Source organism: Pelodiscus sinensis, chromosome 1, assembly GCF_049634645.1.
Source record: "Pelodiscus sinensis isolate JC-2024 chromosome 1, ASM4963464v1, whole genome shotgun sequence".
NCBI classification, from domain to species: domain Eukaryota; kingdom Metazoa; phylum Chordata; order Testudines; family Trionychidae; genus Pelodiscus; species Pelodiscus sinensis.
The window spans coordinates 64,141,675-64,155,216 of record NC_134711.1 but is presented as its reverse complement, the minus strand read 5'-3'; the positions used below and the strand labels follow the sequence as shown (position 1 = coordinate 64,155,216).

Genomic DNA, 13,542 nt, shown 5'->3' with positions numbered 1-13,542 from the left:
GGAGGGTTTAGAAGAGAAGCACAAAAATGATGTGAAGACCGGAATAAACGCTTTATGTGGGAACCTGAAATCTCAATCTGTTTAGTTTATCAAAATGAAGATTGAGAACTGACTAGATTAGTGTCCAAGTACCTTCTCAAGGAATAAATATTGGGTATTAAGAAGTCTCTTTAGGAGAGAAAGCATAATCTCTTACCTCTTCATATCAAGACTGAATGCCTTTCTGTGAGATTTGCTTTAGCAAAAATACAAGTTGGGATTTAATCAACAAGTGACTTGGCTCAGTGAAGAGTCACTGGATGAAATGTAAGGGTCTGCTATACATAGGTCAGACTAGATGATCCTTTCTGGCCTTAAACTCAACAAATTTATAAATGAGGAAAGTAGGGAGATAGCAAAGTATTTGAGAACCCCAAACCTTCCTAGATATTTCCTGCTGTGCTGATGATCAAGCATCTAGATTCTGCACTAAGGTGACCATTAGCAGTGTCTAAGATACTTAATCTTGCCTGTTAATAAAATTCTGAGGTGTACTTCAAACCAATTTTTTTAAATGGGTCAATGCTATGCTGTTACAGAGTTTAGAGTGACTATTGTGAAGGGGTTCACACAGCATTCTGCATCGTAACAAACAGACAATAAAACATCTTCAATCCAACATTTATTTAATCAGAGGTTTTGTTCTCAACTGTAAATTACAATAACAAGTACTTGCCACATTTTGGTTCAACTAAAGTATTGTATCTAAGCATACACAGCATAGGAGAATTTAAAACAATCACAGTACTTTTTAGTGCAATTTGCAAAAAGGAGAAAATCTTGGACCCACTTGTAGGAAATAAATATTAAGTGACAAAAAATTTCAGCCAGTTTAGAATTATCTTTACTGAAAGTCACACATGCACCAGAGTGTAAAGAATTAGAGTTCTTCCTTGTAATATCCAAGTTTTGCCAGTGACATCTCTTTTCTCAGCTGCATAACTTCCCAGAACATCTGATCCACTACAAAATAGAAAAGGTATAGAAAAGTTACTGTAACTAAATCACCATCCTCCTTTATTCGGGGTATTTAACTGAGAAATGTAGGCTACCTCATTCAAACAGTAGTTTTACACCTTTTAGAAACATTTTACAAAGTGGTATGATTTCAAAGCTAATTTTCCCAATTTCAAAGACCCATCCTTGTATTTTGTGCAAAGGAACATGCAATATTTATGATTTTTTTTAAACATCCCTTCAAAAGACTGAAATCATCCCAGTTCCAGGAGTGGGTACTCTATTCACTTTTAAAGCTGTAAAAAAGTAAGAATTTAAAATACCATCTACGGGCAGTATCTAGTCCAGAGGTCCTGCCACTGATATGCAATACTAGTGTATTAAAGAAACCTTCAATCATCACAAATGAATTAAGCTATTAAATCTTCTTAATCCTTGATTGCTGGTGTGCCTGTTGTCAAAAATGGATTTCCTCCAGGGTAATCCATAGCAATCTTGCTGGCATCACTGCATCTAACCAGATCATTAACACATGGAAGTTTGGCAGTCAGATGCATAGTTGTTAGTCGCTTTACTGCATGTTTGCAATGCGGTTGCTGTATGAGGATATGAGACACATGGGTGGAAGACAGACTAGTTTTGGAACTACACAGACTGCCAAAGAAAAGCTCTATGTAGCTTAAAATCTTGTTTCCCATTTCTAACAGAAGTTGGTCCAACGAAAGATTGGTCCTACCGTCTTTATTGCTCTAATTTTACTGGATGTTAGTTTAAATTTTCCATATGAAAATATCTTCACACTAAACATGGCCTTTAAAAATTAGAAATGTTCATAAAAATATTGGGAGGGCTAATCACCTCCCCCCTTTCTCCACCCCGCCCCTCCCCCAGATTAGGGAACAAGAACTAAGCTGCTTTTTCAGTTCAATCAATTTTCATCTCTCCCATTTCTTCTGACTTTTTTCAGTAGTAAAAAAAGAAGGGGAAAAAGAAAAAGATTTTTGGATATTGAAAAAGAGTTCCATTTCAAAATCTGGGAATGAAGACTAAACTGTAACTTTTCATACACCTCTACCACCACACTCACTTTCACAACCAGTTACAGTAATTGCCTGCTTAACACATTTTCTCAATAGCACAATTTTTTTTAGGGAACTTTATCGAATAACATGACTGTCCCCGAAATAACACAAAAATAATCAAGTGGCAGACTACTTCATGCAGCAGTATAAGTTGGTGAAAACAGTGGTAATACGCATGAGCGGATGAATACACACGGTCACAGCGCTCCTCTGCTCACTCACTTATCTTTGTGTTTTAACAAACCATGATGACTTGTGTTGCTAGTTATCTAATGTTGACGTTGATGACACAGCAACAACAAAAAACTGATTTTGCCACCACCACCTAAAACGCAACCCCCACCTTTTCCATTATTTTTAAGGGAAAAATTGACCCCGCATAGCACGTTTTCACTTAGCACGAACATTTTCAGAAACGCATCTATAGTGTAAATGAGGAATTACTGTATACTATAAACAGTAATCAAATTACACCAAAGATTCATGATTTTATGTAAGAAAAATATTAGCAAAGAAGAGTCTTTGTTCTATGTTTGTATAGCCCCTAGCACAAGATGGTTAATGTAATGACTTGAGTGCCTATGCATTATAGTAATACATGTCATAAGCATAATGGATTACATGGTTAAACAATTAAGATAACAATAGATAAAAGTAGTGTATGTCATACGTTTTCCTTAGGATCACAGTCCTGGCTGTAAGTGATTTGAAAGGAATTGCTCAAATTAAAACTAAAAACTCAGTAAAATGTTTTTTTTCCACTGGGTTTCAGAAGTTCTTGAAGAAATCTAAGATCTACAGGGTATATCTAAAATAAAAGATAGCACCAGTGCAAACAAACGTAGAATACAATATATGGATGACCTCTGTAAAAGCCTATATCATCCTAACTCATAATTACTTTATATAAGCATTTTCTCAGATAATTTAAAAGGTCCAATTTACATTACAACACCCACCCCCACACACACCCCCACATACCCCACACCCCTTTTCCTAAAAGTGTCATGTATCTGAAAAAAGCCAAAATACTGAGTTCAGAGAAGTGTTTTTAAACATTAACAATTCTGGTAAATAGGAAATGTTTCCAATTTTTATCTATGATAATCTCTCAGTCTTTTAATCTTCATAGTATTGTGGCAAATATTATATCACAAACTGGGATAAATATAAACATTTCTAAACACAACAATACCCACTCTCTACACAACCCCTTATTTTGATATAACTAGTGTCATTGAGGGCTGTGAATAAGCACCCCCAATGGCAAGTTACACCACCATAAGTGCCGGTGCAGAAAGTACTATGTTTGTGGGAGAGCTTCTCTTGCCAACTTAACTACCACCGCTCATTGGGGACTGATTAAGTTGACAAGTGAGCTCTCTCCTGCTTTCTTAGAGTTGTTACACTAGAGCACTTACTTACTGCAGTGCCACTAAGATCTCTAAAACAGCCAAATAACCATAGCCTCAAATGGAAGCTGTCTTCATGTCAATTTACTAAAAATAACTCAATTTGCCAGGTAGAGATTAGAAATGTTGGATTTATTTGGGGAATTTTGAGCTAGACTCCAAGTCCACTTTCATTACTTTCACTATTTGTTTCAAAATGCTCGTATCTGCAGGAGCCATTCCCTTTAAAAACTAGCTCCTTGAACAGACCGACTTCCACCCGGCGCCCAGTGCTGCTGCCTCTCTGACATAGAGGCAGCAGCGCAGGGTGAGAAGGAGCTCCCCGGGAGTGGGGCTGGGAGCACGCTGCTTGCTGACCCCACCCCTGGGGACTAGCAAATAGTTGTATAACTGCTAAAATTTGATGAGGTTACACGATTATTCAATCAACATCTAACATTTCTACTTTGAGCCTCTCTAATCTAGTACTCTCAGAATTTGACTGGTTCTGAACAAGAGATTTTTCCAGACAACGGGAGGTCAATTTTGTTTAGCAGTATTACCTAACACTTTCACTGTTTACTGGGCTGTTATAGAACATTTAGGGGTAAATTAGAGCTGAATAACAGCACAGAACATTGAGAACTAGGACTGGTGATTGTAAACAAACTTTATGGAACTCCAGGAAACTTGGCCACACCCATGAAATGTGGACATCCGGCTAGATAACACCATTCCGGATGAAGAATGTTTCCAGACCAGAGAGTTCTGGACTATACATATTCAACCTGTATATGATTAGCTATGAAAATCTGGCAGCTGAAGCACAAGGCAAAGTTTACTCTGATAATAGAAAGAAAATTAATAGATGGTGAAAGATGTAGGATCTCCCTGTAATATTTTATGGTTATTTTACATTCCAATCTATTGATTTGCTACATGATTACTAAGCTCTGAGAGTTAGTTTGCTTCTAGACAGGAAAGCAGACAAACATTTTGATATCCCTCTATTCACTGATACTTAAACAATGCAGAAATCAATTCCCCTGAAGTTTCACCTCCACCATGCTGGGATCACCAGTCTGGATGGTGGGGAGGGGATCAGCTTGAAACTTCAGGGAAACTCCAATGCTCTCTCTACACTGCCCAGTATAAGGTGCTGCCACAGAAAAGCTTTAAGCAGCAGGGTTGAGTGTGTTCTCCTAGCACTCCAAGTAAACCCCTAAGGAGATCTCAGTGCTGGGAGCCTGTTCACACTGCTGTTTTACAGTGCAGTAACTTCTTGCGACTGGGGAGGTGTTTTTTCACACCCAAGTAAGAAAGTTACAGTGTAGTAAAGTGGCAATGTAGATAAGCCCCAGTGAAAAAGAGAAACAAAGCTATTGGGAGTGGTTACAAATCTTGAGCCTCTGAAGTTCAAGAAGAGGGCGACAGACTGCAAAGGTGCAGCCAGCGATAGTTATGTCTGAGTAAGACAGGCCTACCAAGGCATCAGATAAAACAGATGCATGTAGACTTGTCTTGAAAATCCTTTTTCTTGTTATGTTTCATTACTGCTGTTAAGATTAAACAATGTTTTGTTTTAAACAAGCTGTTTTGTGTATTTCAACACTAGTTATAGTTCCCAAAGGGAGAATCACTAGGGCTCAAATCCAGTCAGGCTGCTGTGGAATCAGAAACAAGTCTGAATGTAGGAAAATTGCAAGACTCCACCCTGAGAGAGGTGAAGGCAAGAGCCAGTCTCCTAAAGAGAACACTAAGACGAGAAGTGACAATATTATTTTATTCTTCCATAAAAAAATGTCATTTGCCTCAAACATGTCAGCAAAACATAACAGTGAGGATAATCAATAACTGGAGGTTACCAAGGGTATGTCTACACTAGCCCCCTCGTTCGAACTACGGAAGCTAATGTAGGCATTCGAAGTTGCAAATCAAGCCCGGGATTTAAATATCCCGCGCTTGATTTGCATCTTCCCGGCCAGTCGCTATTTTTGAAATTTACAAGTCCGGACTAACGGCCCGCGTCTACACGTGGCAGGGACCCGGTAGTTCGAATTAAAGCCGTAGTTTGAACTACCTGTTAAACCTCATTCCAGGAGGAATAGCAGGTAGTTTGAACTAGGGCCTTAATTTGAACTACAGGGTCCCTGCCGCGTGTAGACGCAGGCCGTTAGTCCGGACTTGTAAATTTCAAAAATAGCGACTGGCCGGGAAGATGCAAATCAAGCGCGGGATATTTAAATCCCGGGCTTGATTTGCAACTTCGAATGCCTACATTAGCCTCCCTAGTTTGAACTAGGGGGCTAGTGTAGACATACCCTAAGGGATTTAGTACATTATCCATCACCTGAAATCTTTCAATACAGTCTATATGGCTTTCTAAGGCAATGGTCCCCAAACTTTTTTTGTCTGTGTGTCTTACTCCCTTTGATCTGTGCACCCTGACCCCAGGAGCCATGATCAGAATCATGACCGACAGCAGGTCCAGCACTGCAGCTGGGGCCTTCATCCCAGAGTGGGGCCATGGTCAGATCAGGGGCCTCAAGTCAAGAGCAGGCCCATGGTCAGGGCTGGGGAGCAGGTTGCTGCAGCTGGTGCTGATGTGGAGCTGGAGGCAGAGCAAGGTTGGGTATCACTCCCGCTATACCCCTGTGAGAGCTGGCCCAGGTCCCGTCACACTCCCCAAAATGCTCCTGTATTTAATAGGACGTGCCCCATAGCTTGGGGACCAATGCTGAAGGGATATGCTCTAATTCAATCGCAAATTTACTTGTCTGGAGGCAAACACTGCTGGGTGCTATTATGTGATATTTCTGGGATATACAAGTCAGAATACATCAACATAATGGTCCCTCCAACTAAAACAAAACTTTGCAAGGCTAGTGCACTTAAACATTGAAGTTCAAGGCATACTCCAAAAGCAGTAAGTTTATAAAATGTCTCAAATTTTATAAATCTAAATTGTGGGCTGCAGTGTCTTCAAAGACAGCTCTGTGTATCCATTTTATCGTAATGAAACAATAAAAGGATTGTTAGGAAGAGATGAGATCTACCTAACCACAAGAGGAAAGAGCATCTTCGCGGGCAGGCTTGCAAACCTAGTGAGGAGGGCTTTAAACTAGATTTTTTGGAGGATGGCGAACAAAGCCCTAAGTTAAGTAGGGAAGCTGGATACCGGGAAGAAACACAAGGAGAAATGAGCAACAAAGGAGGATGCCTGATTTGAATGGAGAAAGTAGGGCAATCAACTGGTTATTTAAGGTGTTTGTACACAAATGAAAGAAGCCTGGGAAACAAACAGGAAGAATTAGAAGACCTGGCCCAGTCAAAGAACTATGATTTGATTGGAATTACAGAGACTTCGTGGGATGACTCATATGACTGGAGCACTGTCATGGAAGGGTATAAACTGTTCAGGAGGAACAGGTGGGGGTGAAAAAGACAAGGCGTTTCACTGTATGTAAGAGAGCAGTATAATTGCTCAGAGCTCCAGTATATAGAGGGAGAAAAGCCTGTTGAGAGTCTATGGGTTAAGTTTAGAGGTGGAAGCAACAGGGTGATGTTGTGGTTGGTGTCTGCTATAGACCGGTGGATGAGGTAGATGAGGCTTTCTTCAGAAGCTTCCAGATCACAGGCCCTGGTTCTCACAGGGGACTTTAATCACCCTGACATCTGTTGGGAGACCAATACAGCAGTACACAGACAATCCAGGACGTTTTTGGAGAATGCTGAGGATAACTTCTTGGTACAAGTGCTGAAGGAACCGACCAGGGACTATGCGCAGCTTGACCTGCTGCTCATAAACAGTAAGGAGGAACCAGTAAGGGAAGTAGAGGTGGGTGACAACTATGAAGAAGTGATCATGAGATGGTAGATTTCATGATCCTGACAAAAGGAAGAAAGAAGAGTAGCAAAATACACACCCTGGACTTGAGAAAAGCAGACTTGGACTCCCTCAGAGAACTGATGGGCAGGATCCCCTGGGATGCTTACATGAAGGGGAAAGGAGTCCAGGACAGCTGGCAGTATTTTAAAGAAGCCTTATTAAAGCCACAGGAACAAACCATTCCGATGCACAGTAAGAAAAGCAAACATGGTAGGCGAACAGATTGGCTTACCGGGGAAATCCTTGGTGAGCTTAAACACAAAAAGGAAGCTTACAAGAAGTGGAAACTTGGACCGATAACTAGGGAGGAGTATAAATATATTGCTCGAGAATTCACGGGAGTTTTCAGGAAGATGAAAGCACAATTGGAACTGCAGCTAGCAAGGAATGTGAAGGGTAACAAGAAAAGTTTCCACAGACATGTTAGCAATAAGAGGGTGATCAGAGAGGGCGTGGAGCCCTTACTGGATGAGGGAGATAACCAAGTGACACATGATGTGGGAAAAGCTGAAGTACTCAATGCTTCCTTTGCCTCTGTTTTCACAGACAAGGTCACCTCTCAGACTACTGCACTAGGCAATGCACTATGGGTTGGAGGTAGACAGCCCTTGCTGGAGAAAGAACAGGTTAGGAACTATTTAGAAAAGCTAAACAAACAAATCCATGGGTCCGGATTTAATGCATCCGAGGGTACTGGGGGAGATAGTAAATGTCATTGCAGGGTCTTTGGCCATTATCTTTGAAAACTCGTGGAGATCGGGAGATATCCTGGATGACTGGAAAAAGGCAAATGTAGTGACCATCTTTAAAAAAAAGGGAAGAAAGAATCCTTGGAGCTACAGACCAGACAGCCTTACCTCAGTCCCTGGAAATATCACGGAGGGGATCCTCAAGGAATCTATTTTGATGCACTTGGAAGAGAGGAAGTGATCAGGAATAGTCAACAAGGATTCACCAAGGGCAAGCCATGCCTGACCAATATCATTAGCTTCTATGATGAGGTAACTGGCTCTGTGGATATGGGAAAGTAGGTGGATGTGATACACCTTGACTTTAGCAAAGATTTTGATATGGTCTTCCACAATATTCTTGCCAGCAAGTTAAGGAAGAATAGACTGGATAAATGGACTGTAAGACAGACAGAAACCTGGCTAGACTGTAGGGTCCAACAGGTAGTGATCAACGGCTCAATGTCAGGTTGGCGGTCGGTTTCTAGTGGAGTGCTCCAAGGATCGGTTCCAGGGCCGGTTTTGTTCAACATCGTTATTAATAACCTGAATGAAGGGATGAATTGCACCCTCAGCAAGTCTGCAGATGACACTAATCTAGGGGGAGATGTAGATATGCTGGACGGCAGGGATAAGGTCCAGAGTGACTTAGACTGATTAGAGGATTGGGCCAAAAGAAATCTGATGAGGTTCAACAAGGACAACTGTAGAATCCTGCACTTGGGATGGAAGAATCCCAAGCATTGTTACAGGCTGGGGACTGACTGGTTAAGTAACAGTTCAGCAGAAAAGGACCTGGGGATTACAGTGGATGAGAAGCTGGATATGAGTCAACAGTGTGCCCTCGGATATTTACATCTGTGCCAAACTACAATTCTCCACTTACCATCCTGCTGCTTCACAAGTCCTTGTTGGATATATCGAATGTATGTAAAGAAGTTACACACAGAAGTGATCTAAACCAATGAAAAAAACTGTTATTCTCATGCATTACATATCTGCATGGAAACAGTGAGGTCAAAATGAAATCAAGATAAAAGTAGATACTTACTCTGTATCGGCAAAAAGGAGAAATATAGTAATAACTACTTGAGTCCCCTAACTTGATTCTATGCTTGCATGATTTACTTTGACCACTGAGAGCACATTTCCTGGAAAACATAACATTTGCTTATTTTGCTTTAAAAATGGCATTTCAAAAATTCAATAAGGACATAAGATGCTATTTCAGTTGCTTTAAACAAAATGAATACTAATAGCTACTTGAATTCCTCTTCTAGCCTCTCAATTTGTATTTTGCAATTACTATTCTATGTTGCCAACTATTCTCATTTATAGTAAGTATTCTGCTTTTACATTCATGCTTCATTAAATTTTACTAATTGTAACATCTTCTTCAAGACCATTAAGGCAGAAGCTAAACAAAGTTGATCATCTTTAGCCTGATATTCCCTCATTTACTAAATCTCAAGTTGGTTGATTATAACTTGAAACAATGAGCTAGGGATTTGTCCAAAAGCAGTCCTCATCTGTGGAATACACTATTATATTTTGAGATGTCAATTATTTTAAAATCGGTTAAAGAATTATGCTTGAAGGTACAGGTTTGTCCTAACACACCAATATTTTATGCTATACTGCTCAAGCCTGAAACATGTGTGTAAGCTGTATTTCTGTAAGATTAATTTCACTTTTATGATGAAGAAGTTTATATTGCATTTTGTACTTGAGATACTATAAAAATCCTAAATAGAGGGACTGAGGTAAAAGCCTGGTAGCAATGTTTTGGACTATCTTATAGAAAATGACAGTTAAATGGACAGGTCCATTCCTCTTCCCTTCTTGCCCTCCCCGCCCTCCGAGTTGTGTGCATCTAAGTATAACCATGCTGGCAGATAGAATACATTCTGTCCTGAGGAAGAGTCAAGGTAGCCAATGATGTAACCTAAACAATAACAGGTAGGCACTAAGTTAAAAGGGATTTTCTCCTACATTCCTTAACAGCAGAAATGTGGGTGTTTACAATTTGGAATAATTCATCTTCTTTATCTAATGGAAGTAAAATATGAAAAGTGTAATAAAACACAGAAATCAATATGGAATATTTTATTCTGATTACTTGTGAGTTAAGGAACTAAACTTTTTTGGGGGAAAATAAATGAAAGCAGGTAGGGGACATCTTTTTATTCTGTTTGCACCATGTCTAACATTGTTTTAGGATTTTGTATCTTGGTCGATGATTAAGGATCCTACTTACAATGGTAATACTACTACTAATTACAGGTAGAGTAACACTGCAAAAAATCCTAGAAGAGGAATTTCATAAACTTTTCGTACTGTACTAAAGTAAAGCACATAAGAGTGAGTAACATTTAAGTCATTAAAATGATCCAGTCATTAACTTAAGGCTTCAATTTTCTCTGCTGCTCTTTTGGGTTCTAAAGTGACATACTTAAAAATAAACCCTCACAAGGTCTCCTTCCTGAAGAGTGTTTGATATAACATCAGATAGGTAAGTTACATGCAATAAGTTAAAATTCAAGAGCATCTGAATGTGGACACTGTCTGAGGGGACGCTATCCATTTAAAAACTTCATGAAAGAAATAGGTATGATAAAATGGAGAGTGAGTATAGAATAGAATGAGTCATGTCCCCAGGGAAGGAGTGGGAGGGAAGTAATAGGAGAGATTCTTATAGTACAGAGAATGCTCTGATGTGCCCCATCCAGGACTGCAATAAAGCGGCAGACAGCTTGATTACTCCCCACAGGATTCAAATAATTATCAGCACAAGGTACTCAGTACTAAGCAACATGTATTCTATACCACACAGCACTGACGTAAATATAACACCAGCAATTAACATGGTATAGTGGAACCCATTGATTTGTGCGGTCTTGTGAGTCCTGGTAGTAATAATACAGTTATGGTTGAGGGAATAAAAGTCCATGCTGAAGAATAAGCAAACCCTTTAATGATTTTCAGGTTTTATATGCATGGTTATTAGTAGTAGCATTACCCTAGTACCTAAGAACCTTAATCACACCTCAGGACACCATTATGTTAAATGCTGTGAAAATAGAACACAAAGATTATCCATATCCTCGTTTATTTTTCCCCTAACAAAGTTCAGCACAGCTTCCTAATATTTAGAGCTGTGGTGGGGAACCTCTGGCCCATAGCCTGCATGCACTTCATCAGGGTTAGCTGCTGGCGGGCTGCAAGATGGTTTGTTTACTGAGTATCCACAGACACAGAGCTTTGTAGCTCTCAGTTGGTGTTGTTCAATATTGCCAGCCAATGGGAACTGTGGGAAGTGGTAGCCTGGCCTGCAGGTTCCTCTTTCCTGATTTAGATGCAGAGGCTATAAATAAAAGGTTAACACACACCCATTTTTCTAGGGTCATGTGACAGTTACAAGGGTTCTACCAAATCAAGAACCATTCAAATGCCCAACGAAAAATAATATGCCTCTCGTATGACTGAGAGGTTTAACTTACTTTGGTCCCCCACATTCAACTGCAGAAGCTTTCACAAATCGAACAGGTTGCAGGCCAACTGGTTCAATGCTCAGGGTGTTATTTTCAACAGCCTCCAGAACAGCTGAAGCTAGCTACAAAAGGATTGCAAAGAAAGTAATAAGTAGTTTGGCATTATCTATTGCGCTTGAGTACAAGGTTCACATTAATGAAAGTATGAGGTTCACATTAATGAAAGCAAGGTCTAAACTTGAAAACTCAACTCCCCAGGTCAGTACACTGAATTACAGATGGGTTAAGAATTTGCTCTCTATGTCAATGTAAATAAAACCAAAAGGTCCTAGCTCCGAGGCACCTCTCCAAATAACCCTGAACTTCAAGCTGTGAGGAAACTACATTTAGAACAAAACAAAAAAATTGAGTCGTTTGTTTTCTTTTTAGTAATTGACAAATAGTGAAATTATTCTTAAGCTGAAATCAAATATGCTTTTAAGCAAAGAGTGTTTCAGTTCAACTATCTGGATACTGATTTCAACTTTTTTAAGCCAATTATTTAAAAGATGCTCAGGAAGGAATAAAACTGATTCACGTATAGAATATCTAAAAATAGTACATCATTATCAATGTTGCCAAAGTAGGATTGGTTATATTGGAGATATGCTATCCAAGATGGGTGTAACTCAAGCCCATATAACATTTAAATAGACTCAACAGCTCTATTTGACTAATACAGTCCATTAAATGATTATATTATTCAATAGTTTCCACTAAACTCCTAATTGCATCATTAAAATTATTCTGTACTAATAAAAAATTAACGCATTAATCCTGCCTTGTGTTAATCGCAGGTGTTAACACAGATCAGTTGATATCCCTAGTTTAAATAGAATATTCCTTGTTTGCCCTTCCCCCAAGGAAAAAAAGAAATCAATTCACTTTCACAACATAGTTACACAAGCAAGAATTTATAGAACACAACTAATCAAGTATGTGCAATTTTCAATTAAATCAAATAAATAGCACAAGTACAACTTAAACTAGTTACTATTTAGTTTCCATATTTAGTTAGTATAGTTATGCTCAAGGGAAAATAAATATTGGTCATTCCATGTATGGTGTCATTTATGCACAGACACATGGTAGTGCTGTGTTCTGGCCTTTTCAGACAACAGGTAAGTCTACAGTAACAATTTAACAGAAGAAGGGGGCTACAGGAGGAAAACAATAAGATGGCCTAGTCTCATAAATTAGAGACAAACACAACTACAGGAGCATAAAAATGAAACATTGCATTTGAAGACGTTATTACATTGGAAATATCCAAATAGCTACCCAGACTGTGTGCCAATGGCCATTTGAAAGAGGAAATTATAAATTATGATAGCGTGATACACCAATCAAGTGAAGGCAGGAGACTGCTGCATGAAGAAGAAAAATGTAGCTCTCTACTAGGGCTGTGTCTAGACTGCAGGGTTATTTCGAAAAAGTGTAGCCTTTTTTCGAAAAAACTTCACCTGCATCTAGACTACAACCGCGTTCTTTCGAAATTAAATCGAAAGAATGCGGCTTTTCTTTCAACGGCGGTACTCCTCATATCATGAGGAATAACGCCTTTTTTCGAAAGTGCTCTTTCGAAAAAAGACTTTCTTGAATGCAAACAGGGCTTTTTCGAAAGAGAGCATCCAGACTACCTGGGTGCTCTCTTTCAAAAAAACGGCTTGCTTTTTCAAAAGTACTGCTTGCAGTCTAGACTCTCTTTTTTGAAATAGGCTTTTTCAAAAGTATCTTTCGAAAAAGCCTCTTTCGAAAGAGGCTTGCAGTCTAGACGTAGCCTAGGAGAAGCTGTCAATGCTTACATTCTTCAAACAAATTAATCTCTGAAGGCTTAAAAGAATAGAATCTTCCTAATATACAAGAAGCAAGATTAAGAATACATTTCTTTTACTGTACTCTTAGGACTGAATCTTCAACTGTATC

At 39.3% G+C, this 13,542-nt stretch overlaps 1 protein-coding gene across 2 annotated transcripts in view; it reads right to left on the bottom strand.

Annotated features, from left to right (window-relative positions):
• Positions 1-648: 648 nt before the first annotated feature.
• RAB3IP (RAB3A interacting protein) overlaps positions 649-13,542 on the bottom strand; it is a 49,315-nt gene continuing 36,421 nt past the window's right edge. For both annotated transcript variants that reach the window (XM_075931704.1, XM_006121571.4), the window contains exons 8-11: positions 11,587-11,699; positions 9,138-9,237; positions 8,973-9,042; positions 649-1,002 (exon numbers count right to left, since the gene is read on the bottom strand). In XM_075931704.1, coding sequence (XP_075787819.1) covers positions 920-1,002; positions 8,973-9,042; positions 9,138-9,237; positions 11,587-11,699 — 366 coding nt within the window. In that variant the 3' untranslated portion in view covers positions 649-919. The remainder of the gene's footprint in view (positions 1,003-8,972; positions 9,043-9,137; positions 9,238-11,586; positions 11,700-13,542) is intronic.